The sequence below is a fragment of the Mustela lutreola genome, chromosome 1, assembly GCF_030435805.1.
Source record: "Mustela lutreola isolate mMusLut2 chromosome 1, mMusLut2.pri, whole genome shotgun sequence".
NCBI classification, from domain to species: Eukaryota; Metazoa; Chordata; class Mammalia; order Carnivora; family Mustelidae; genus Mustela; species Mustela lutreola.
Genome location: NC_081290.1, coordinates 240,583,875 through 240,610,757, shown reverse-complemented (window position 1 = coordinate 240,610,757; position 26,883 = coordinate 240,583,875). Strand labels below are relative to the sequence as shown.

The 26,883-nt window shown below is 38.5% G+C and overlaps 1 protein-coding gene across 2 annotated transcripts in view; it reads left to right on the top strand.

Moving 5' to 3' along the window:
- The window catches only part of SBF2 (SET binding factor 2), a 479,243-nt gene that overhangs the window by 79,520 nt on the left and 372,840 nt on the right, over nucleotides 1–26,883 (top strand). For both annotated transcript variants that reach the window (XM_059135879.1, XM_059135868.1), the window contains exon 2: nucleotides 25,944–26,029. In XM_059135879.1, the coding sequence (XP_058991862.1) occupies nucleotides 25,944–26,029 (86 nt within the window). The remainder of the gene's footprint in view (nucleotides 1–25,943; nucleotides 26,030–26,883) is intronic.

The window sequence follows — 26,883 nt, the reverse complement described above, 5'->3', positions numbered from 1 at the left end:
TTATTTAATTTTAAAAAAGATTTTATTTATTTATTTGAGAGAGAGAAAGAAAGAGCATGAGAGGGAAGAAGGGCAGAGGGAGAAACAGACTCCCTGTGGAGCTGGAGCCTGATGTGGGACTCGATCCTGGGAGTCTGGGATCATGACCTGAGCCAAAGGCAGTGGCTTAACCAACTCTCCCACCCAGGTGCCCAGAAATTGCATTATTTATAGGTCAAAACTCAATATATCTCTTTGAAAATACATTTTTTAATATAAATGCCAGTGAGAAATGTAACTTTCAGAGTGAGAGTACTTAATAGTGTTCCTGACCAGTACATTCTTTCCTACCAGCTATTTTGTTTCTGGACATGATTTAGGTTCCACCCTCCAGGTATACATTGATTTGGAACTGAATCACAAGGAGAGAGAATTTGAATTTGAATTTTGTTGGTATAGACTGTGTGTGTGTGTGTGAGAGAGAGAGAGAGAGAGAGAGAGAGAGGTTCTGAGCTAGTAGTTTGTGCAGTAGTTTCCTAATTAAATGGTTGGCTTTCTATTTCTGCAGCAGCTTCCTTGTTTGCCAACTTCCTGCAGTGATGGTGACAGTTTTCCTGATTATGGCTGAGGTAGGATGGTTCTATGGGTTAGGAGTTGATTCTGGGAGGTCATTCACTGTATAGATAGAGCCTGCCTCTACATTTTTACAGTGATTTTGTGAACATCTGATTCTTGTATTAAACCCCTTTTTGCTTAAACTACCTAAAATGGATTCTGACCCTGGACCAATACAGTAATTGTTACCAAAAGTGTTACAGGCAACAGATCCTCAAGAGATATGGGTCATTGGGGCACCTGGGTGGCTCAGTGGGTTAAGCCTCTGCCTTCGGCCCAGGTCATGATCCCAGGGTGCTGGGATCGAGCCCCGTGTCGGGCTCTCTGCTCAGCAGGGAGCCTGCTTCCCTTCCTCTCTCTCTGCTTGTCTCTCTGCCTACTTGTGATCTCTGTCTGTCAAATAAATAAATAAAATCTTAAAAAAAAAAAAAAAAAAGAGAGAGATGGGTCATTTGTAATCAGTCCAGGGTGCCTTGTGGTAAGAGTTACTTGTTTTCAAAGCAGTCACCTGGAATGGAGTACCTCTTGAAGGCAATGCTTAGGTGGACTGAGTGGTGATGTATTTTAGGAGATAAAGGAATAAAGATTATGGGAGGATTAGCTATTTTTAACTCCAGTACAGAGTTTAAAAAATTTGTTCTCAACCTGGGGTGATTTTGCCCTCTATGGGCTATTTGGCAATGTGTGGAGGTATTTTTGGTTGTCTTTACTGTGGGAGGAAGGTTCTGCTAGTATTTAGTGGGTGGACAACAGGGATGCTGCTATACAGGGCCACCTAGGCTCCACCATACAACAAAGAGTTACCTGGCCACAGTGTCAGTAGTGCTGAGTTGGAGAAACTCTGATTTAAAGCATATGGCAGGGGCATCACATTTAAAATTCTTGGCGAAATGATTTAGAGAACTAAAGGGTTTTGCAATTGACTTTAAATCTTTCACATCTTGTGATTCCAGGGCTGTCAGAACCAAATTAGGTGTAGAGTCTGATCCAACAAGTTGTTAAACCTACAATGTGGGTTGAGTTCACAGCTTAATCAGGTTTCTTTGGTATATGTTAAGGCATTGATTGGAAAAGAGTGAGATTCCAAGAATTGAAATGGTGACACTTGGAGTATTTGGATTGACTCCGGGTATTCTCCCCCACCTTCAGGTATTCTTACTCTGTAATTTTTATTTTTATTTTTAAAATTTTTTAAAGATTTTATTTATTCATTTGACAGACAGAGATCACAAGTAAGCAGAGAGGCAGGCAGAGAGAGAGGGGGAAGCAGGCTCCCTGCTGAGCAGAGAGCCCGATGTGGGACTCGATCCCAGGACCCTGAGATCACGACCTGAGCCGAAGGCAGAGGCTTTAACCCACTGAGCCATCCAGGCATGCTTATTTTAAGATTCTTATGCTAAAACTAAGTACCTGTCACATAGTAACTATGTACCTAAAACTAAGTACCTGTCACATAGTGTCTTCTATAGGAGGGAAACTTAAAAGGCATAGTTAAAGTGATAACAGCAAGTTGTAGTAGAAAGGAATTGTTTCAGGAATTGTTAAGAATTTGCTATTCTCTTTTCATTGTAAAAGGATGGATATATTATACTGCTAACTTATTAGTATTTTTAAACTGTTTCTAAGAAATTTATCTGAAATGTTCATGTGGGAATTTTTTTTTCTGTTGTATTATGAACAGTGGTTAGATACTCTCTGATATAATGGTAATCCATTTCTAAAATGCTTTGAAAGGCACAGTATTATGCTGCAGAAATTTTTTTTTTAAAGCTGCTTTTTCTCTTCCCTTCTCTTTTTTTGGGGGAGGGTATTTAAATTCAAATTAGTGAGTCACTGGGGTGGCTCAGTGGGTTAAGCCTCTGCCTTCTGCTCAGTCCCGGGGTCCTGGGATCAAGTACCGCATCGGGCTCTCTGCTCAGTGGGGAGCCTGCTTCCTCCTCTCTCTCTCTCTGCCTGCCTCTCTGCCTACTTGTGATCTCTGTCAAATAAATAAATAAATTCTTAAAAAAATACAAATTAGTTAACATACAATGTATTATTACAGGGGTTATTATTCAGGGGTTGAATTCAGTGATTCAGCATTTGCATGTAACACCCAGAGCTCATTACAAGTGCTCTCATTAATGCCTATCACCCATTTACCCCTTTCCTCCACCAGTCTCCTCCTTCCTTCTCTTTTCTTTATACCTCCGTTCTTTCTTCTCTTCTTCTACCTCTTCTTTCATTTGCAAGGTTTGCTGTTTTCTCAGTATTACAAAAGTACTGGTTCAAGATAAATTTAACCAGTGCAGAGAGAGGTCTTTTATTCTACATCATGTAAAATAACAATGTTTAGGCAGTAGCCTGGAGTTCTTAGCCAGCAGACAAATTATTGAGGCTTAGTTTAAATTCATACAGTTTAAATAGTATAGTTTTCCTAGTAAGGTAGTCTACTTGGAAGAGGTTTTTGTCAACAATCATAGCTTTATGCCCTCTAGTGGTAAAATGTATACATTTTACATTTTCTGGTATTTGTTATATGTAGAGTTTTAGATCCAGAAGGGACCTAAGATCATTTTTCTGTGAGAGACCAAGACCGAGAGGCCTGAGAGCTCTTGATGTAGTGTTTTGTTTTTGTTTTTAACAAGACTTAATGGTGCATGTGTCTATCTGTGAGGAGTTTCTTAAACTAGTTTGAAGGTATTTACTGTGGGAAGATATTTACATTTTCTTTTTTTTTTTTTTTTAAAGATTTTATTTATTTTATTTGACAGAGATCACAAGTAGGCAGAGAAGCAGGCAGAGAGAGAGGGAGGAGGAAGCAGGTTCCCTGCTGAGCAGAGATCCTGATGCGGGGCTAGATCCCAGGACCTTGGGCCATTAGGACCTGAGCCAAAGGCAGAGGCTTTAACCCACTGAGCCACCCAGGCGCCCCCATTTTCATTTTTTTTCTATTCGTAATTACTGTTGTGTCTTTACGATAGTAGTGTTTTGAGAAAAGAAAGTGTTTGGACTTAGGAGAATGAGTGATGTGAGAAGGGTAATGGAAAGCAAATTGAGAAGACATAGTATTGTCTTTAAGTAGTTGATTACTTATAGGAGATGGTTGAGCTTATTTTTAGCTTGTTTACATTGAGTACAAAGAATGTTAATTATTATATCTCTGGGCTTTCAAACCTGGAATGGTCTAGTTTCTTTCAGTAGAACAGAAAGAACAAGAGAGAGCCAGACTAGACATATTTACCAGGGTCATATACAGATTAAGTTCTATGTTGAAAGAAGAGTTGATTCTTGCAGCCCCCATTCATCCGCCCTATACGACAGCTAAATGTTGCAAGTCAGGCAAGCAATAAGCTTCAAGGACAGAGAAATTTTAAGTGATCCTGAAGCCTATTAGAATAAGGATAGAGAGTGGATGATACTGCACTGGGAAGAGGCGTGGATTCAGTTGATACTAGGGCACTAGCCATTGGTTGAGAAGCATTTGAATAGTAGATTTAGGATGATGTGAATTCACATTTGTGGTCTGCCACTTATTTATACAGTGTGACTTTGGGAGCATTATCTGATTTATTTATGTGTAAAATGGAGATTAATATTTTTATTTCATAGGTTGTTAGGAGTACATGCTTCATGTATAATAGCTGTACTTATAAATGTTGGTTGGATAAATAAAATCTTAAAAAAAAGGGGGGGGGTTGCCTGGATGGCTCAGAGGGTTAAGTCTCTGCCTTTGGCTCAGGTCCTGGTCTCGGGGTCCTGGGATCAAGCCCTGCATTGGGTTCTCTGCTCAGCGGGAAGCCTGCTTCCCCCCGCGCCCCCTCCCCGCCTGCCTCTCTGCTTATTTGTGATCTCTCTCTTTGTCAAATAAATAAATAAAATCTTTAAAAAAGTGTTGGTTGGATCTTGATCTGAGGGTGACTGACCTGAGCGAAAATAAAAATCCCCAGTCCTAGGGAGACTTGGATTCTGAACAGCTATTTCAACAGAAGAAAGAACTTTCTAATAATTTGGGAGGTAATGATTTCATTTCACTTCAGATGTTAAGGCAGAGGATGAACAAGTATTGAGGAATGTTTTAGAAGGTATTCAGACGTTGGATTAAATTGTTATAACTTTTATTTTAATCAAATATGATTGATAAAACTCATAGCAATGACAGTTTACTCTATGTACTTAATATTTTTACTTTTTCTGTTGTTCTTTCAGCTTGATGCTTCAGTATTGCTTCTTGTAGCATTTCCTTTCTGTTTGAACAACTTCCTTTAACTGATCTTTAAGGGTAGGTTTGCTACCTTTTAGTTTTTTTCATCTGAAAACATTCATTTTCCCTTCACTCCTGAAGAATAGTTTTGTTGGAAACACAATTCATAGTTGGCCATTATTTGTTTTAACACTTAAAAAGTGTTGTACCACTTTCCTCTGACTTCCATGATTTCTTTTTTTTTTAAAGATTTTGTTTGTTTATTTATTTATTTATTTATTTAGAGAGATATCACAGGCAGAGAGGCAGGCAGAGAGAGAGGGGGAAGCAGGCTCCCCACCAAGCAGAGAGCCCGATGCGGGTCTCGATCCCAGGACCCTGAGACCAAGACCTAAGCAGAAGGCAGAGGCCTAACCCACTGAGCCACCCAAGCGCCCCATGACTTTCATGATTTCTGATGAGCAGTTTGCTGTCATTTCAGTTGGTGTTATTCTGTTGTTAATGTGTTCTTTCTCTCTGGCTTCTTTCAAAGAGCTTTTTCTTCTTAGTTTCTAGAAATTTAATAATGAGGTGTCTTCATGTAAATTTCTTTGGAGTTTATTCTGTTTGAAGTTTACTCAACTTCTTGAATTTTTTGGTTGCTTTGCCACATTTGGGAGTATTTCAGCCATTACTGTCTCTAAATACTCTTTCAGTGCCACCTCTTGTCTTCTAATACTCCAATGTTATGAACACTAGATGTTTTGTTATGGTCCCTTGAGTTTCCCAAGGCTCTGTTCTTCATATTTCTCTTAGTTCAATATTTTCTCTTCCTTATTTTCTCTTAGTTTAGATTGGGTACATTCTACTGACTTGTCCTCAAGTTTGCTAATTCTAACCTATACCATAACTAGTCTACTGTTGAATCTATTCTTTGAGAATTTTATTTTTGTTATTTAATGCTCAAGAATTTTATTAATTTATTTATTTAGGAGGTTATTTTGTATTTTTTGGCTTTAGAATTTTCTTTTATGACTCTATTTCCTGATATTTTCTGTTTTTCATCATTCAGGAGAATTTGTGATTGATTTTTGATGAATTTTTATGACAACTGCTTTTTTTTTTTTTTAAGATTTTTATTTATTTATTTATTTTAGAGATAGTCTGTGTGCATGAGCAGAGTGGGGAGCTGCAGAGGGAGAGGGACACGCGGACTCCATGCTGAGCACAAAGCCTGTTATAGGGCTAGATCCCACCACCCTAAGATCATGACCTGAGCTGAAATCAGCAGTCAGGTGCCAAACTGACTGAGCCACCCGGGAACCCCTAACAGCTGCTTTAAAATCCTTGTCATATGTTCCAATATCTGATTCATGTCTGTGTTGACATTAGTTGACTGTCTTTTCTCATTCAGGTTTGGTTCCTGGTATGATGGGTGATTTTTTATTATATCCTGGCCATTTTGGCCGTTGTATTAGTCATTCTATTTAGATTTAGCACATGGAACATGGTCTTATTTTGTGAGTTGTTGTTCTAGTGGCAGTTTAATTTTCAGAGCTTTTGCAGTGTTATTTTGGTCTTTTTGGTTTATGTGGTTCTCCTGCTGGTTCATGCTGGTGCTGCCTACTGTGGTAAAACTGTTCCCCAGGCTGAGATGTCTGATGTTTCATGGTTGGAAAGATTAATCTAAGGCCCATAGGTCACAAAATGTTGATTTGATTTTTTTTTTCTTTCAGTATTTTATTTTTTACTTTCAGTATTTTTTTTTTAAATTTTTTATTTATTTGACAGAGAGAGAAATCACAAGTAGGCAGAGAGGCAGGCAGAGTGAGAGAGGGGAGGAAGCAGGCTCCCTTTGGAGCAGAGAGCCCGACGCGGGGCTTTGATCCCAGGACCCTGGGATCATGACCTGAGCTGAAGGCAGAGGCTTTAACCCACTGAGCCACCCAGGCGCCCCATTCTTTAAGTATTTTAAAGATGTGATTCTACTATGTTCTAGCTTGCATTGTTTGTGAGAAGTCTGCTGTCTTTCTTATTTTTGTTACTCTATAGGATGTGCCTTTTTTCTTATGGTTTTCAACATTTTTGCTTTCTGTCTTTTTAAAATAATAATGTGGGAATGCCTGGTGGCTCAGTCAGTTAAGCTGCTGCCTTCAACTCAGCTCATGATCCTATGGTCCTGGGATCGGGTCCCTAATTGGGCTCATTGCTCAGCGGGGAGCCTACTGCTCTCTCTCTCTCTCTCTGACAATTAACAAAATCTTTAAAACAATATATGATATGCCTTGGTACAGTTTTCTTTATTATTATTATTGTATTTGGAGTTTGTTGTACTGCTTTAATCATGCATGCTAGGCCATTGAAAATTATTCCACAGGTTATTGCTGCTTTGTTCTGTACTTTTTTGGGCTGTTCCTGTGTTTCATTTTCAATTTTGTAGTTTCTATTGATATAACTTAAAGTTTATGAATCGTTTTTTCTGTAGTGTCTAATTTGTTAATTCTATTCAGTATATTTTTCCTGTCACTATTCCTTTTTTTTTTTTTTTAAAGATTTTATTTATTTGAGAGAGAAAGAAAGAGAGTGCTACACATATACAAGCAGGGTGGGTAGCAGAGGGAGAGGGAGAGGCTGGCTCCCTGCTGAGCAGAGCCTGATGTAGTGCTTGTTCCTAGGACCCTGTTATCATGACCTGTGCCAAAAGCAGACGTTAATTGACTGAGCCACCTAGGTGCCCTCATGTCACTATTCCTGGAAATACGCATTATACTCATAATAATTTTGAATGTCCTTATCTCCTAATTTCATCACCTGTATTGATTTGAAGTTTATTTTAGTTAGTTGGTTTTCTTTTCATTATGGCTCATATTTTTCTGCTTCTTTTCATGGCTGGTAGTCTTTAGCTAGATATTAGACATTGCGTATTTTACTCTGTTGAGTGATGAATATTTTTAAGTTCTTGTATATATTCTTGAACTTTGTCCTCAAATGTAATTAAATCACTTGGAAATGGTTTGATATTTTTGAGTCTTGTTTTTCCTTTTTGTTAGGTGGGCCCACAGCAGCATTTAGTTTAAGGGCTGATTTTTCCACACTACTAAGGCAATATACTGTTCTGAAATTTCTTCGTGAGGCCCAAGGAATTAAAATAGTTTTTCCCCCTCCTCCCACTTCCTGGCTGTTGGGAACACAAACTATTCCTGCCTTTTGTGAGCTCTGGAGAGTCATTTTCTCTGTTCCTTTCATGTGGTTTATTCCCTGGCCTCTGAGTTGGTTTTCTCATACTCAAGTACTAATTGGTATTTAGCTGAAGACTCAGGAGACCATCTATGGATCTCTGGTCTCTCTTCCTTTGACTCTCTCTTCTCTTTAGTATTCTGCACTGTGAATTCCAACCTTATTGGCTTTCCTGAACTCCTAACTCTATTGCTTCAGCTCAGGGATACTGTTGGACTCTGCTTGGATTTCCCTTTCCCCCTTCCTGCAGTCTGGAAATGCTCACCAGGGAGTAAGCTGGAGCAATTGTAGGGCCCACTTATTTGTTTACTTTCTCTCACGGTTCACTGTCCTCTACTGCCTGATGTCAGTGTCTGAAAACCATTGTTTCACATATTTTTGCCTCGCTTTTAGTTGTTACAGGTTGGTGGATAAATTCAGTCATTGTTATTTCCATCTTGGGTGATGTGGAAGTTCCTAAAGTAATGGCTTTAGACAATTTTATTATGTAGCCACTGGGAGAATCATTTAAGGATTTTGATCAAGAAAGTTAGCATGAGGGTGCCTGGGTGGCTCAGTGGGTTAAGCCGCTGCCTTCGGCTCAGGTCATGATCTCAGGGTCCTGGGATCAAGTCCCGCATCGGGCTCTCTGCTCAGCAGGGAGCCTGCTTCCTCTTCTCTCTCTCTGCCTGCCTCTCTGCGTACTTGTGATCTCTGTCAGATAAATAAATAAAATCTTAAAAAAAAAAAAAAAAAGAAAGTTAGCATGAGGGGCGCCTGGGTGGCTCAGTGGGTTAAGCCACTGCCGTCGGCTCAGGTCATGATCTCGGGGTCCTGGGATCAAGCCCCGTGACGGGTTCTTTGCTCTGCAAGGAGCTTGCTTCCTCCCCTCTCTCTCTCTGCCTGCCTTTCTGCCTACTTGTGATCTCTCTCTCTGTGTCAAATAAATAGAATCTTAAAAAAAAAAAAAAAAAAGAAAGTTAGCATGATAAATTTTGACTTTGCAGAGCTTATTTCCATACTGCCAGATGCTTGAACATGTTGGAGTGAAGAGAAGCAGGAATCTCAGGGAGTGAGGTGGTGAGGCTGCTGCTGTCTTCCAGGTGAAAGATGATGAGAGTGAACTGGGGTGATCATTAGTGGTGCTCGGTGTGAGGGCACATTTGGAAGGTATTTGGAGGTACAGACTTGAGAAGCCTTTCTTTTTAAAAATAATGATATGCAATTGTATAGTTTGTATTTGTATACAATAGCAATTGTATAGTCCCTGCAGAGCAGAGAGCCTGATGGGGACTGGATCCCAGGACCCTGGGATCATGACCCGAGCCGAAGGCAGAGGCTTTAACCCATTGAGCCACCCAGGCACCCCAACTGTATAGTTTTCATAGCATTTCAAACTGCCTATAGTTCTTTCTTTACTGCTATTAAAGAAAACATTTTATTAAGTAAGAAGGTGCGTTCTAAAGAGCTTCATAATATGCAGGTTTTTAAAAGATTTTGTTTATTTATTTGACAGACAGCGAGAGAGGGAACACAGCTGGGGGAGTGGGAGAGGGAGAAGCAGGCTTCTTGCTTAAAAGGGAGCCCAACGTGGGGCTCAATCTCACGACCCTGGGATCATGACCTGAGCCCAAGGCAGACGCTTAATGACTGAGCCACCCAGGCGCCCCAATATGCAAAGTTATACATTTAGTTTTATATTCAGTTTGTTTTCTTTTTTGTTTTTCCTTTTTTTTTTTTCTTTTTAAAGATTTTATTTCTTTGACAGAAAGAGACAATGAGAGAGGGAACACAAGCAGGGGGAGTACGAGAGGGAGGAACAGGCTTCCTGCTAAGTATGGAGCCCCATATGGGACCTGATTCCAGGACCCTGGGATCACTACCTGAGCCAAAGGCAGACTCTTAACAACTGAGCATCCAGGTGCCCCTTTTTTCTGTTTTTCTTAATCCTGACATTTATTCTCTAAATCATTGGATTTATGCATTATCAATGAATTTTCTGTTTACTAGAGACAAAAGTTGGATAGCTGTTCTTGATTTATTATTATTATTATTATTTTTTAAAAAGATTTTATTTATTTATTTGTCAGAGAGAAAGCGAGCGAGATCGAGCACAGGCAGACAGAGTGGAAGGCAGAGTCAGAGGGAGAAGCAGGCTCCCTGCAGAGCAAGGAGCCCGATGTGGGACTCGATCCCAGGACGCTGGGATCATGACCTGAGCCCAAGGCAGCTGCTTAACCAACAGCCACCCAGGCGTCCCTTGATTTATTATTTTTAATGGTATACTTTGTTCTCTATTCTGTTTAGTTTTTTTTTTTTTTAAGATTTTATTTATTTATTTGTCAGAGAGAGAGAGAGAGAGTGAGAGCGAGCACAGGCAGACAGAGTGGAAGGCAGAGGCAGAGGGAGAAGCAGGCTCCCTGCGGAGCAAGGAGCCCAATGTGGGACTCTATCCCAGGACGCTGGGATTATGACCTGAGCCGAAGGCAGCTGCTTAACCAACTGAGCCACCCAGGCGTCCCATATTCTGTTTAGTTTTAAATGCATTCTTTTTCACTTCTGTAAAAGCCCGTGGGCTCTTTGCTTAGTTTAACTCCAGAAAAAAATAGTTTGTGTGTTTTAAATAAACCTGTTGAATAATAGGAGATTATACTGGAAAATCAGAAAATCATATTACATTCCTACCTAAATTATTGAATAACCACAAAAGACTTGTTTCAGTTGAAATAAACAGATTTCTTTGATTAAATACTAAATGGATCAAATATGAAAGCCTTTTCTGGAATAATTTCCTGCATGCTTTTATTTCAGTGAATGAGCAGTTTTTAATTTTCCTTATCCTTTGAAAATTGGTCTACACTGACACAATCAGATCTACTTATTTTGATGAGCTTCGATAACTTAAGTCTTCTGGTGAACAAGTAAACAACATTTAAACAATTATCTTTTGCTCAAAAGCAGAATTTATAAATTGAGGCTGGGAAGCTTAGGACCTTCAAGTTGAATATGATCCTCATTTAAATTTACCTATGAACATGTAAATTAAGTTTCTGTTGGTCAGCTTCTACCCCATTAAGATGAGTAAGTCAATTGTATGTACCTGAAATGTCAGAATTTCTGATTTTTCTAGCCTTGTGCTTTTGTTTTAATCATTTCCCCCCGAGATGACATTCTCAATGAAGTAGAGAAGAGGTACTGGGCATATCACTGAAGTTCCAAGCAGATTGTTTTGATATAGAATGCAATAGGATTGGTACCAACATCAGTAATGTGTTTATTGCATGTTTGGCCAAGACGTTTTCTAAGTAGAAATTTGGCTCTATGACTCTAGTTGGTAAATTAAATTAAAAATTTAATCAGACCTATACCAATATTAATGTAGTGGGTTTTCTTTTTCTTTTCTCTTTCTTTTTCTTTTTTTGGAAAATATTCTCTGGAGGAACTTATATTTATTTATTTATTTATTTATTAAGATTTTACTTATTTATTTGACAGACAGAGATCACAAGTAGGTAGAAAGGCAGGTGGGGTTGCATGGGAAGCAGGCTTCCTGCTGAGCAGGGTGGGGTAGGGGCTTGAACCCAGGATTCTCAGATCATGACCTGAGTCGAAGGCAGAGGCTCATCCCACTGAGCCACTCAGATGCCCCACTGGAGGAACTTCTTGAGCAGTTTTTTTTTTTTTTAAGATTTTATTTATTTATTTATTTATTTGATAGACACCGTGAGAGAGGGAACACATGCAGGGGGAGTGGGAGAGGGAGAAGGAGTCTCCCCGCTGAGCGTGGAGCCCCATGTGGGGCTTGATCCCAGGACACTGGGATCATGATCTGAGCTGAAGACAGACAGGTGCCCCTTGAGCAGTTTTTTTAGTACAACACAGATCATGGTCATTTTTTCCCCAATTTTTGTTTTTTTTTTACTGAAATTGTTTTTACTGAGACTTTGTCAGTATTCATGAAACTGTTAAAGTGGTCCCATTTTCTGATACCTATGTCCTAACTAAAAACCAAACCAAACCAAAACAAAACAAACAACACCCAGTGATATAAATATGGTAGGTAATAGACATAGGATATAAAACGTGAATGTGCTGGGGCACCTGGGTGGCTCAGTGGGTTAAGCCTCTGCCTACAGCTCAGGTCATGATCTCAGGGTCCTGGGATCAAGCCCTGCATCAGGGTCTCTGATCAGCAGGGAGCCTGCTTTGTCCTCTCTCTCTCTGCCTACTTGTGATCTCCCTGTCAAATAAATAAATAAATAAAATCTTAAAAAATAAAAAGTGAATGTGCTGGGCTGACTAAAAAAATTTCACAGAGATATAACTTGAGTCTGAAACCTTTATATAGATACCTGATAGAATCAAAATGTTTTAAAAAAATTTACATACTTCATTCAAAACTAATTTCTGTAGGCACACCTGGGTGGCTCAGTGGGTTAAGCCTCTGCCTTCGGCTCAGGTCATGATCTCAGAGTCCTGGGATGGAGTCCCGCATCGGCCTCTCTGCTAATCAGGGAGCCTGCTTCCTCCCCCTCTCTCTGCCTGCCTCTCTGCCTATATATATATATGGATCCATGGGGCAAATTGAAAATATTTAGAGAAGATTGGGGCAGTGAGGAGAGGCATGGGGACAAGATTTTTGTTAGCTGTATTAAAATATTTGAAGGACTGTAAAGTAGAAATGGGACTAAATTTATCCTGTATCCCAAGAAGGTAGACTGTGACCAACAGGTAGATAGTATAGCAAAACATATTTTTTCTCAAGTTTTTTTCATGTAAACAAAATAAAAATACCTATTAATGTAATAAAGTGGTTATTACCAAATATTTCAGCTTTCTAGGAGTGCTATAAGAAAATACTGCAAATTGGTGGTAGCTTCAGACAGCAGAAATTTATTCTCACTGTTCTAGAAACCAGAAGACTGAAATGAGGGTGTTCGGCAAGGTTTTTTTTTTCTGGAGTATTTTGAAAGTCGATACCATTGCCTCTCTCCTATTTTGGTGGTTGCCTGCAATCTTTTGCATTCTTTGACTTACAGTTACAACTCTACAGTCTTTGCTTTTGTCTTCAAGTGATATTTTCCCTGAGTGTTTATCTTTGTCTCTATTTATTTTATTTTAAATATTTTATTTATTTGGTGGGGGAGAGCTCGAGTGGTAGGGAGGGGTAAAGGAAGAGGAAGAAGCAGACTCCCCAGAGTGGGGAGCCCAACATGGAGCTCTGGGGCTCTATCTCAGGACCCTGGGATCATGACTTGAGCTGAAGGCAGATGCTTAATCAACTGAGCCACCCAGGTGCCCTGTGTCTGTTTTTTATTACGGGGGCACCTGTCACTGGATTAAGGCATACCCTAATGCACTATGACTTCAACTTAACTGTTTATATCTTCTAAGACTATATTTCCAAATAAGGTTTCATTTTGAGGTTGTAGGTAGACACGAATCTTTGAGGTACACTATTCAACCTGATGTATCGAAAAACTAAACACATGTCCTATCTTCTGGGGTTTTAAATTATTCAAATTTATTTAAAGATTCCTGTTTATATTGTGATGAAAAACCAAAAGGTATATAAAAAGAGAGCCAGAAAAGAGAGAAAAATAACTAATCTTAAATTTTAACAGATACACTTGTCTTCTCAGTTTCAATTCACATATTACATTTAGTGTCATTTTTAAAATAAAAGAATTTGATAATTTGATTATGATAACATATGTCCATAATTAAACATTTCATATATATGTTTCTCAGAAAGATCTTCTGCTATGATAATAATCCAAAGGTAAGATAGGCTGCTTTGAGATACTGCACTTTTGTTTCACAATACCTGTCCAAACACAGATTAGAAGAGCCTGGTGAAATATAGGAGGAATGTATACATTACAGATGAGTTGTGTCAGGACTCTCTTCTTCCTTCCATAGGCAAAATCTATCTATCTATCTATTTATTTATTATTTTTAAAAAGATTTTATTTATTTATCTTATAGAGATCACAAGTAGGCAGAGAGGCAGCCAGAGAGAGGGGGAAGCAGGCTCCCCTCTGAGCAGAGAGCCCGATGCGGAACTCGATCCCAGGACCTTGAGATCATGACCCGAGCCGAAAGCAGCAGCCTAACCCACTGAGCCACCCAGGCGCCCGGCATATGGTATTTTTAAAAAAGATTTTATTTATTTATTTGACAGAGAGAGATCACAAGTAAGCAAAGAGGTAGGCAGAGAGAGAGGGGATAGCAGGCTCCCCACTGAGCAGAGAGCCTGATTCAGGACTCCATCCCAGGACCCTGGGATCACAACTGAGCCGAAGGCAAAGGCTTTAACCCACTGAGCCACCCAGGCGTCCCTATTTTATTTATTTATTTATAAAAATATTTAATTAATTTATTTATTTGACAGAGATCACAAGTTGGCAGAGAGGCAGGCAGAGAGAGAGGGAGGGAAGCAGGCTCCCTGTAGAGAGCGAGATGTGGGGCTCGATCCCAGGACCCTGAGATCTTACAGAGACCTGAGCAGAAGGCAAAGGCTTAACCCACTGAGCTACTCAGGTGCCCCTAAAATGCTTTTTCTGCATTTATTGAGACAGTTCTAAGGTTTTCCTTTTATTGTCTATTAATATAATTTATTTATTGATTTTACTGGCAGTATGACATTTTCTTGATTTCTGTAGCTTTATTATAAAAGACTTTAAGTCAGGTAGTAAAGTCCTTTCCTGCTCAATTTTGATTCCACTCCCTGTAGTTTCTTCAGTATGGGGGCCTTGATTACTCCAGCAATTTTAGTTCTTATTGCAGAAATGTTGTCTTTGCTCTTCCATGTTTAGTTGCTGTTTTTAAGTTGGCCTTTCAGGTTTCCAGTGAATACTTGTTGGGTATTCGGGGTTCTCTTGTTTTCTTATCTGCTGTTCTCAAGCCATTATGTTTGCTTCCTTCTTACTCTTGTACAAAAGATGCTGATACTTTGTAGGCTTTGTGATTGTTAGTAGTTTTTCTCCAGTTGCAGTATTTTGGGGGATACCTTTTTACCAAGGTTTTTTTTTTTTTTTTCTTTAAAGATTTTATCTATTTATTTATGAGAGGCAGAGAGAGAGAGATTGGCAGTAGGAGAAGTAGGCAGAACAGGGAGGCTGATGTAGGACTCAGTCCCACGATCCTGGCATCATGACCTGAGACAAAGGCAGGCCCTCAACCAACTGAGCAATCTAGGTGCCTACTTTTTCACCTAGTTTTGTTGGAAATGTTGTCCATGAGTTTTTGGTTTTGCCATCTTTTTTCTTTTTTTTAATTGTGGTAAAAAACACATATAAAATATACCATCTTAAACATTTTTGAGTATATAATATAGTAGCATTAACTATTATACATATACTATAGCACATCATTTTATAACATATCCCCAGAATTTTCTCATCTTGCAAAACGAAGTCTTTTTACTAACTGAACAACTCACCTTTCCACCCTGCTTGCAGCATCTGGCAACTACCATTTTACTTTTTGTCTAAGAGCTTGACTACTTTATATACTGCATGTAAATGGAATCGATTTTGTTTGTTTGTTTGTTTGGGTTTTTTTTTGGTAACAGATTTATATTATTTAGTCTAAAGTCCTCAAAACTCATTCGTATGACAAGATTTACTTTTTTTTTTTTTTTTTAAAGATTTTATTTATTTATTTGACAGAGAGAAATCACAAGTAGATGGAGAGGCAGGCAGAGCGAGAGAGGGAAGCAGGCTCTCTGCTGAGCAGAGAGCCCGATGTGGGACTCGATCCCAGGACTCTGAGATCAAGACCTGAGCCGAAGGCAGCAGCTCAACCCACTGAGCCACCCAGGCGCCCCAAGATTTACTTTTTTTAAAGGCTGAGTAATATTCCATTGTAGGTATGTGCCACATTTTCTTTATCCATTCATTTGTTTTTGTTTTTGTTTTTTTAATAGATGGGGGAAAAAGGGGGATGGGCAGAGAGATCGAGAGAGAATCTTAAGTGGGCTCCCTACCCAGTGTGAGTGGAATGTGGGGCTGGATCTCAAAACCATGAGATCATCATTTCCACGCAATCAAGAGTCTGAGCCAAGCAGGCACCCCTCTCCATTCATCTGTTAGTGGATGTTTTGGTTACTTCCACCTCTTGGCTAATGTCAGTAATGTTCCAGTGAACACAGATGTGCAAATATCTCTTTGAGATCCTATATCCAATTCATTTGGGTGTATACTCAGGTGTAAAATTGTTGTATCATATGGTGATTCTTTTTTTTTTTTGTTGTTGTTGTTGGGGTTTTTTTGTTTTTGTTTTGTTTTGTTTTTGAGGAGCTTCCATACTGTTTTCCATAATGGCTGTAATTATTTTGCATTCTAGACAATAATGCACAAGGGTTCCAGTTTCTTTGAATTCTTACCTATACTTTTTATTTTCTGGATTTTTGATAGTGGCCATCCTAATCTATGTGAGGTGATATCTCATGGTTCTGATTTGCATTTTCCCAATGATTTAGTGATGTTGAGAATATTTTATTATTTATTTATTTATTTATTTTCGGAGAATCTTTTTACATGGTGTTAGCCGTTTGTATTTCTTCTTTGCAGAAATGTCTTTTCATGTCCTTCCCTATATTTTTATTTGATCACTTGGTTTTTGTTAAGTTGTAGTTCTTTAAAAAAACAAGAAGATTTATTTATTTATTTTAGGGGGAGAGAGCATGAGCTGGCTGCGGGGGTTGGGGAGGACAGAGGGAAATTGAGAGAGAAAATTTTGAGCCAACTCCCTGCTGAGTACAGCGCCCAATGCAGGGCGTCATCACACAACCCTGAGATCATGACCAATGCCAATACCATACTATCTTGATTACTATAACTTTGTAATATAGCTTGAAATCAAGGACTCTGTTGCCTCTAGTTTTGTTCTTTCTAATGATTGCTTTGTCTATTCGAGGTCTTTTGTGGTTTATACAAATTTTAGGATTGCTTGTTCTGTTTCTATAAAAAATGCCATGGGAATTTCATCGAATCTATGGATTGCTTTGGGTAGTATGGACATTTTAGCAATATGGAAAAACTCTTCCATTAATGAGCATGGAAAACCTTCCTATTTATTTGTGTCTTTAATTTCTTTCATCAGTATCTTGTAGTTTCCAGTATACAGGTCTTTTATCCCCCTGGTTAAATTCATTCCTAGGTATTTTATTCTTTTTGTTGTAATTGTAAATGGGATTATTTTCATAGTTTCTCTTTCCAATAGTTTTTCTAATTAGCGTATTGAAATACAAGTTTTATGTATTGGTTTTGTATCCTGCAAGTTTTCTGAATTTGTTGATTAGTTTCAACTTTTTTTTTGGTGGAGTCTTTAAGGTTTTCTGTATATGATATCATGTCATTTGCAAATAGTGATAGTTTTACTTCCTCTTTACCAATTTAGATGCCTTTCATTTCTTTTTTTCTTGCCTAATTGCTCTGGCTAGGACTTACAATACTATGTTTTAAAAGTGGCAAGAGTGGGCATCTTCATTTTGTTTGTGATCTTGAAGGAAAAGCTTTCAGCTTTTTATTGCTGAGTATGATGTTAGCTGTGGAATTGTCATATATAGCCTTTATCATATTGAGTTACATTCCCTCTACACCCACCTATTAAGAATTTTTATCATAAACAGACGTTGAAAAGACCTTACTCAACTCATGCTTGAAGGTTTTTACCCTTTTTACTAATCTTTCCCTATTTTCCCCTACCCCCCAGTATAATGCTAAGTGAAAAAGCTACACATAAAAAGACAAATACACTTCATTATTAATAGAACTAAAGCAACTTTTTTTTTTTTTAAAGATTTTATTTATTTATTTGTCAGAGAGAGAGTGAGCGAGAGCGAGCACAGGCAGACAGAGTGGAAGGCAGAGTCAGAGGGAGAAGCAGGCTCCCTGCGGAGCAAGGAGCCTGATGTGGGACTCGATAACAGGACGCTGGGATCATGACCTGAGCCGAAGGCAGCTGCTTAACCAGCTCAGCCACCCAGGCGTCCCGCAACTTTTGTTTTTGCATGTAAATAATAATAAATTTAGTTTGAAATGTGTTAGTCAGTCAGAAAGTCCATACTTAAATTCCCACAGTTTTCCATGAATATCTTTGCAGTATTAAAGTATAATACTAGACTGTATAAATCATCTAAAAAAACAAAGTCATCGTGAGAAGTCTTCATGTGAGCATTGTACACTTATAGACAATTTTCTATTGCTTTTTAAGCCATGAAAGGATGTCAGCTTTTAAGCTTTTTCTTTCTTTCTCTCTTTTTTTTTTAAAGCTTCTTCTTTTGTATACTCCCTTAGTTATTTTTATTTGGATTCTTGAAATTTTACATTTCTCATCTTTGGGTTAAATGATGCTGCTAGTACATCAAAATGGAAGTAAGAAATAGCTCTGTTCCAAAATGTGGATTTTTTTAGTTTGGAATTTTTTAGTCTGTCTCTGATTTCATTAGATTCATGACCTGATTTCTAAATAATATGGTTTTCTTTCCTAATCTTTACTGTCTTATACTGTGCCTACATCTGCCCTTTTATTTGCATTTCAAAAACCTCTATTCAAGTTCTAAATATTCTCACAGCAAGTTTTATCCTTGTCTTCTCAGCACCTAACACAAACCTGGCATAGGGTTATTGTATAAATAACAATAAATAAAATAAAAGAATTTATGTGATAGTTTGCTTGCCAGCTTTTCTGGATTTGTTCTCTTACCATTCTGTATGGTTTTCTAGACCAGAAAAATTGGTAGCTTGTTCTAAAACTTCAGGTATGATCATTGCTTTCTGTGGCAAATCATTCTTTTTTTTTTTTTTTTTTTTTTTTTTAATAATTGTCATTCTTAGAAGGTTCTTTCTTTATGTTGACTCAAAAATAACTAAAAAATAATCAGAATTAAATCTTTGGCTGTAGTCTGCTTCACTCTATCTTCTTTCATGTAATAGCTCTTCAGGTATTTAGAGCAGGATAGTCTCTTAGGCCCTATAACTTTTCTTTTTAAGTTTTCTGACTAAAGCTTTTAATGTAATTGTTTCCAGATCTTTTATCAGTTTGAGGGAGCTGATCTATCAGGGTGCTTGATACAGTGTATTCTAGTTTGGATTCTTTTTTTTTTTTTTTTTTTTTTTTTTTAAAGATTTTATTTATTTATCAGAGAGAGAGAGGGGGAGAGAGCGAACACAGGCAGACAGAATGGCAGGCAGAGGCAGAGGGAGAAGCAGGCTCCCCGCTGAGCAAGGAGCCCGATGTGGGACTCGATCCCAGGACGCTGGGATCATGACCTGAGCCGAAGGCAGCTGCTTAACCAACTGAGCCACCCAGGCGTCCCTAGTTTGGATTCTTTAGTGACAAGTAATATGGACCTGTTCATTCTAACTTGAGGGAAGGATATCATAAAAATACCTCTGGGGTCGCCTGGGTGGCTCAGTGGGTTGGGCCTCTGCCTTCGGCTCAGGCCCTGGTCTCAGGGTTCTGGGTTTGAGCCTCATATTGGGCTGTCTGCTCAGCGGGGAGCCGGCTTCCCCCTCTTTCTCTGCCTGCCTCTCTGCCTGCTTGTGATCTTTCTCACTGTCTCTTAAACAAACAGACAAACAAACAAACACCTCTAAAGTTTGGTGACAGTCATTATAGTGCTGCCAGAGTTTACTGGAGGTAGAATTTAGCAGTACAACCTTTCTCCTATGGCATCTCTGCTTCCTTCTATGTGTGTATACTCTTCACTTGTTTCTGCTAGCAAGTCTGTCTAGAATTTTTGTTGTTCTCTAACTTGGGTTTTACACATGACCATTTGTGGTGCCTGACCTTTTTCTACATCATAACAAGACTTTTTTTTTTCCTTTTTCTTTTTTTAAAAGATTTTATTCATTTATTTGACACAGAGAGAGTGAGTGAGCAAGCAAGAACAAGCAGGGGGTAGTGGCAGAGGGAGAGGGAGAAGCAGGCTCCTCACTAAGCAGAGATTCCCATGTGGGGCTCGATCCCAGGACCCTGGGATCTTGACCTAAGCTGAAGACAGATCCTTAACTGACTGAACCACCCAGGCACACCTATCATCACAAAATTTGATACATTTGTATGTTTGTTTTTTATTGCTTTCGTCTCACTTTTCCTATTCAGAATTCCCTCGCAGTAGGATTTGATTTGTCTTGAATAGCTTTTACAGCCAGGTCATTCTGGTCATAAGTTGCTTGCCAGTTTATAGATGGCCTTACCCACCTACAGTCCCATTTATTTATTCAACAAGTATTTTATTGAATATCTAATAAATACCAGGAATTATTCTAAGTGCCTAGGATACATCAATAAACAAAGTAGGACAAAAATCATTGTTTTCATCCTAGTGAGATGAGACGGACAAGTAACAATAAATATAAAAACCAAATAAAGGATTTAGTAATTTTTTTCTGGCTGGTGAGAGGAGTGGTAGGATTGTATGTTCTTGAATGTTACTGCCACCCTTTCTTGAACTGTGAGTGATGCCATTTTTGATAGAAAATGATGTGAACAGATGGACATCATATCGCTAGTCTAGTGTGGGTAACCCCTGATCTCATTTTTTTAGATAAACATATCATAGGAAGATTTAGTGAATCATATATTAGAGTAGAAACTCTCAAAGTTCAGAGTCTATATTAAACCAAGAAGTATATATTTTGTACATCTATACTCTAAACACACAGAGAAGGCACTCAAATAACTGATTTTTGTCAATTGGTGCAAACAACAAATTATCAAGCATCCTGTTTTGTGCGGAGCAGAGTATTACATTTCACTGCCTAATCAATCCTTACTCAGTCAGTAGTTCTTCTGCATATATACTTCTTCCTTCTAACTTCTGGCAATGCCATACCTGTAGTATATTTCTTAGCAACCCCAGAGAATATGCTGGGCTCTTCTGGGGTCATTGGCCAAGTCACTTTGTCAGGGGGTGGTGATGGATGGTTGGATCATCCTAGGTTACTTGCTAATCTTTGTGGTTGAGCTGGGTAGCCCGCAACTCTAGCAGGACCCAGGGGATAGTGAGTTTCCAAACAAAAAGGAGGGAAAAGTGTGCCCGACCACACCAGTATTTCCTCACTCTTCCTAAATTTGTTTTGGACAGTTTGTCTAGAATATATACTTTTTTCAAAGAAAAGCATTTCCAAATGTGTTGGTATCCTGCTGAACATCCCCTTTTAATATATTAACTACATCAGTCATCCTATTTCTTAATTTTATGATGGGGTTGGAGACCAGGGACTGGAAAGAAAACATGAAGACACTGATTACTAACTGGCCCTTCCTTTTCCAGTTTAGCTACATACAGTGCATTGGACAATCACAATTTTGTCTGCCTAGCACCTCTCCTTTGTGGGAAGTGTCCCCTTTCTTTTAAGGAATTTCTTCCTCCCTAACTCAGTAACTCAGCCCCATTTAATATGTGGTACAAATAAGAGCTGCTTCTGCAGCCACTCTGGTTGGCATGGTGTACTTTGCTTCTGGACATAGGGATCAGTCCACAGTGGACATCTGACTCTAGAACACTCTTCCCTCACTGCAGCTTGCTTCTCAATGTAAAATGCCATTTTCTTAGCATTCTTACATACAAACAGTATTGCCTATAAGAATAAGTGTCAGATAAAATATATAAACCAGGAAAATGAGTTTAAATATTCCGACTAAATGCTTAAAAAAATTAAGAAACAAGAAACAATGTTCATTTACTTTTTGTAAGATATCTTCATAAGTTCCTTAAAAGTTGGTAGCTGCAGCAATTTATATGCATTTTATTTGTGGTGAGATATTATTTTACCGTTTTTGTTATTTTCTAACATAATTTCCATTTTCAGATAACTATCTGATTTCAGATAACATTATCTGATATAACTGAAAGTTATATCACTCATGAATCATATTTCTGTGTGCATTTAGAAATGTTATATCAGTATTTCAAACTGAGCTATAAAATCAGTAAATATGTTACTTACGGAGAACTTTGGAAAGTTATGCTGCTGCCAAGGAAGAACTTTTAATCTCTCAAATTGACAGTAGTTAAAGCAAACAAATGTTTAGAATAGTTGATAAGAATGTGGTGAAAATGCTGACCTTATGCTTAAAGAATTTACAGAATGTAAAAAGACTGTTGAATGTCTTCTGATGGACTCTATGGGATTGTGCTAGTTGTAAAATTTTTCATTCTCTTTCACCCAGTAGTTATATATTGAAGAATTTTTCTGGGGAAAACAGAGGTGAAGATAAAAGATTCATATAGAAAGATGCTTTTTGCAGTATTATTTATAATAGTAACTAGAAAATGTGTCTTTAACATCAAAGACTTACTGTGAAATACCAGGTAATAAATGAATAGATATAACTAGAGTTTGAATAGATATAGGTAGAGTTTAGTATGATCTTAATTCTGTAGAAAAAAATACATGTGTGGGACGCCTGGGTGGCTCAGTTGATTAAGCGGCTGCCTTCGGCTCAGGTTATGATCCCAGCGTCCTGGGATCGAGTCCCACATCGGGCTCCTTGCTCGGCAGGGAGCCTGCCTCTCCCTCTCACTCTGCCTGCCACTCTGCCTGTGCTCGCTCTTGCTCTCTGTCTCTCTGACAAATAAATAAATAAAATCTTTTTAAAATTTTTTTTATTTTTTATAAACATGTATTTTTATCCCCAGGGGTACAGGTCTGTGAATCAGCACTCACCAAAGCACATACCCTCCCCAATGTCCATAACCCCACCCCCCTTCTCCCAACCCCCCTCCCCCCAGCAACCCTCAGTTTGTTTTGTGAGATTAAGAGTCACTTATGGTTTGTCTCCCTCCTAATCCCATCTTGTTTCATTGATTCTTCTCCTACCCACTTCAGCCCCCATGTTGCATCACCACTTCCTCATATCAGGGAGATCATATGATAGTTGTCTTTCTCCGCTTGACTTATTTCGCTAAGAATGATACGCTCTAGTTCCATCCATGTTGTCGCAAATGGCAAGATTTCATTTCTTTTGATGGCTGCATAGTATTCCATTGTGTATATATACCACATCTTCTTGATCCATTCATCTGTGGATGGACATCTAGGTTCTTTCCATAGTTTGGCTATTGTGGACATTGCTGCTATAAACATTCGGGTGCACGTGCCCCTTTGGATCACTACGTTTGTATCTTTAGGGTAAATACCCAGTAGTGCAATTGCTGGGTCATAGGGCAGTTCTATTTTCAACATTTTGAGGAACCTCCATGCTGTTTTCCAGAGTGGCTGCACCAGCTTGCATTCCCACCAACAGTGTAGGAGGGTTCCCCTTTCTCCACATCCTCACCAGCATCTGTCATTTCCTGACTTGTTGATAAATAAATAAAATCTTAAAAAAAAAAAACATGTGTACAAAAATACATGTGTTCACAAAAAAACTTGGGATATAATAGTTTAAAATAATGACAGTGATTTTCTCTAGCTGTGGAATTATGGGTGATTCCTTCTTTATATTTTTATATATTTAAAAAATTTTCTACAATTAACATTTATAATTTTTATAAATGTGTAAAAATTAATATAAAGTATTTCTTGAGCCTAAAATGTATTACATATCACTCTTAGAACTGAATAAGCAATATATGGATACCTTTTTAAACATAAGTAACTTGCATTTATCTCTGTTTGAAAAGACAGGGAGATATGATTTGAAAACAATTTATGTCAGTATTAACAAATTTATTAAAATTAACATTTAACTCTATGAATTAAATGCTAGGTATTTAGGATGCTCTGTGCTTGGGGATACAAAGGTGGTACTAAAAGAAAGTAAAAGCTCATTGTCATTTTTTCTAGAATGTTTTCCATAGTATTCTCTGCTATGCTGGGTTAAATTCCCTTCTATCCTTGTACTTACCATAATATGCTGAAATTATCAGTTTATTTGTTTCTCCTAATAATTATGAATTTTTTGAGGATAGGGGCCATGTCTTTTTCATTTGTTTATCCCCAGTACTTAGCAATTTACTGACTTAGCTCTGCTTGCCATGTCAGAAGTGGTTGTGTTTGAGGTAGATTTTGAAAAAGTAAGTGCCTGTGATAAACCATTTTTTTTTTTTTTAAGATTTTATTTACTTATTAGACACAGAGAGATCACAGTAGGCAGAGAGGCAGGCAGAGAGAGGGGGGAAGCAGGCCCCCTGCTGAGCAGAGAGCCCGATGCGGGGCTCGATCCCAGGACCCCCGAGATCACGACCTGAGCCGAAGGCAGAGGCTTAACCCACTGAGCCACCCAGGCACCCCTGTGATAAACCATTTTTAATTTAGGTTTACCTTGAATGAGATCCTTTATTCCCCTATAATGATGTATATACAAGGAGTTACTATACTGCAGAGTTGTTAATTTAATTGAGAATGTTTTTATTTTGCCTTTTCAAATGTGACCTCATTTTTAGAACACAGTACTGAGTTGTTCAGTTAAATGAATTAAACTTTTTTTTTTATTTGTCCCTTAAAGATAAAATTTGTCCGTAAAGTGATTGAACTCTACATGAGGGCCAAGGGGGAAGTTGATTTCACAGGGAGTAGGTAATTTTTTAAATTAGCAAATTGAATCAGGTGTTAAAGGATCCCTTAAGGTAGGTGTACAAATAACCAGAGTGTAGTGCTTTTGCTATGAAGTCAACTGGGACAAAACGTAAAATATGCAAGGACCCGACGCTCTTTAAAAGGGATAGCAAGGGACACCTGGGTGGCGCAGTTGGTTAAGCAGCTGCCTTCGGCTCAGGTCATGATCCTAGCGTCCTGGGATCGAATCCCACATCGGGCTCCTTGCTCGGCAGGGAGCCTGCTTCTCCCTCTGCCTCTGCCTGCCGTTCTGTCTGCCTGTGCTCGCCCTCTCCCCCTCTCTCTCTCTGATAAATAAATAAAATCTTAAAAAAAAATAAATAAAAGGGATAGCAAAATGTAATTTAGATCTAACATGTACTTTCCATCCCTAATTTACCCACAGATTATATCTCCAGTGTTCAATTATAAGTTGATCTGTTCTTTAGAATCACAGGATAATTAAGACAGTGACACTATAGGCTGGTGGCTTTCAACCTGGGACAGTTTTGCCCCCTTTTCCCAGGACACAGCAATGTCTGGAGATGTTTTTGGTTGTAATGACTTGGTGGTGATAGTGGGTTGAAGCTAAAGATGCTGCTAAACTAAATATCCTAGACAGGACGAACCCAACCCTGACCCCCAGCACACAACAAAGGATCATCTGGCCCAAAATGCCAGTACTGCTGATGTTGAGAAACCCTGCTTACACAATTGTCAGGTTCTCAGACCACTCTAAAAATCCTTACTTTAGGGCGCCTGGGTGGCTCAGTGGGTTAAGCCGCTGCCTTCGGCTCAGGTCATGATCTTGGGGTCCTGGGATCGAGTCCCGTGTCGGGCTCTCTGCTCAGCGGGGAACCTGCTTCCTCCTCTCTCTCTCTGCCTGCCTCTCTGCCTACTTGTAATCTCTCTCTGTCAAATAAATAAATAAATAAATAAATAAATAAATAATCTTAAAAAAAAAAACCTTACTTTACCTGTAATAGTGCCCATGTACCCTATAACTGAAGCATAGTCCTAATAGTCCAGTTTCATTCGTCACTTTAAGATTACCTTGTCTCCCTAGAAGAGTTTTCTTTAGGTTTCAACTAGATAGACTGAGAAGATGGCTTTCCTTATTTAGGAATAGGAGTAATTCTCTCATGGTATGGTAGAGGTTCTAGATATCAATGCCTCTGTTTATTTTTCTTAGCTTTTCATATGTGTCACTCTTTTGGGGTCTATAGGGTAGGGATTGCTTGGTATTTCAGTATTATGTTTAGAAGGTAAATACTTTTATTAAGCCTCTTAAAACTTGAGAATATTTAATTAATATATTGATTTCTTCAACAAATACACATTTATAAATAAGTGTTAATATAACAAGTATTAAGACTTTTTTGTGCTGTGTAACTAATTCACTTTGATTTTAATAGGATCAGGAGCAGGTCTGGGGAAAATAATCCAGAGATTTCCGCAGAAGGACTGGGATGATACACCTTTTCCACAGGGAATTGAATTGGTAAGTTGGTGTTGCTTCATTGTGCTTTTATAGTGATTCTTTTCTTTTTATGCTACATTTATGGTTCTATTTATTTTATAGTTACTGTTAAATAATCTGGTGATTTAACTGTAACATGTTACTAGAAATAATCCTACTGTCCTCAAGTACAGTATCCTTTGAATTTATTGATTCTGGAATGCCTCTTTTGCTATTCTTTTCTCTTTTGAACTTCTTTATAATATTAAAGAAGAAATTGATGATCTTTATGTAAATAGAAGCTGAACAATTCCTGACTTGTTAGTTAAAATCTTAGCCTAGTGGCTTCATTGGTAGTGTGTCACTAACAAATACTTAACAAAGGTATTTTGCAATGACTATAAAGTTTTGTTCTCAAACATAGTGGAGTGTGTATATGTGTATATGTGTGTGTCTGTATGTATTTATATCGTGTGAGTGTATACACACACACACACACACACACACACACGAGAACTTTTCTCTAAAGCAGTTCTTGTTGAGAGAACATTTGGTATGATTTGATAGTGAAGAGTGTAGGCTCTGGAGGTGACTGTCTGGGTGGAAATCCCAGCTGTATGGTATGACTTTAGTCGAGTTACTTAACTTCTTTGAGCAGCAGTGTCCTCATCTATAAAATGAGGATAGGGCGCCTGGGTGGCTCAGTGGGTTGAGCCGCTGCCTTCGGCTCAGGTCATGATCTCAGGGTCCTGGGATCGAGTCCCACATCGGGCTCTCTGCTCAGCAGGGAGCCTGCTTCCTCCTCTCTCTCTCTCTGCCTGCCTCTCTGCCTACTTGTGATGTCTCTCTGTCAAATAAATAAATAAAATCTTAAAAAAAAATAAAAAAAATAAAAA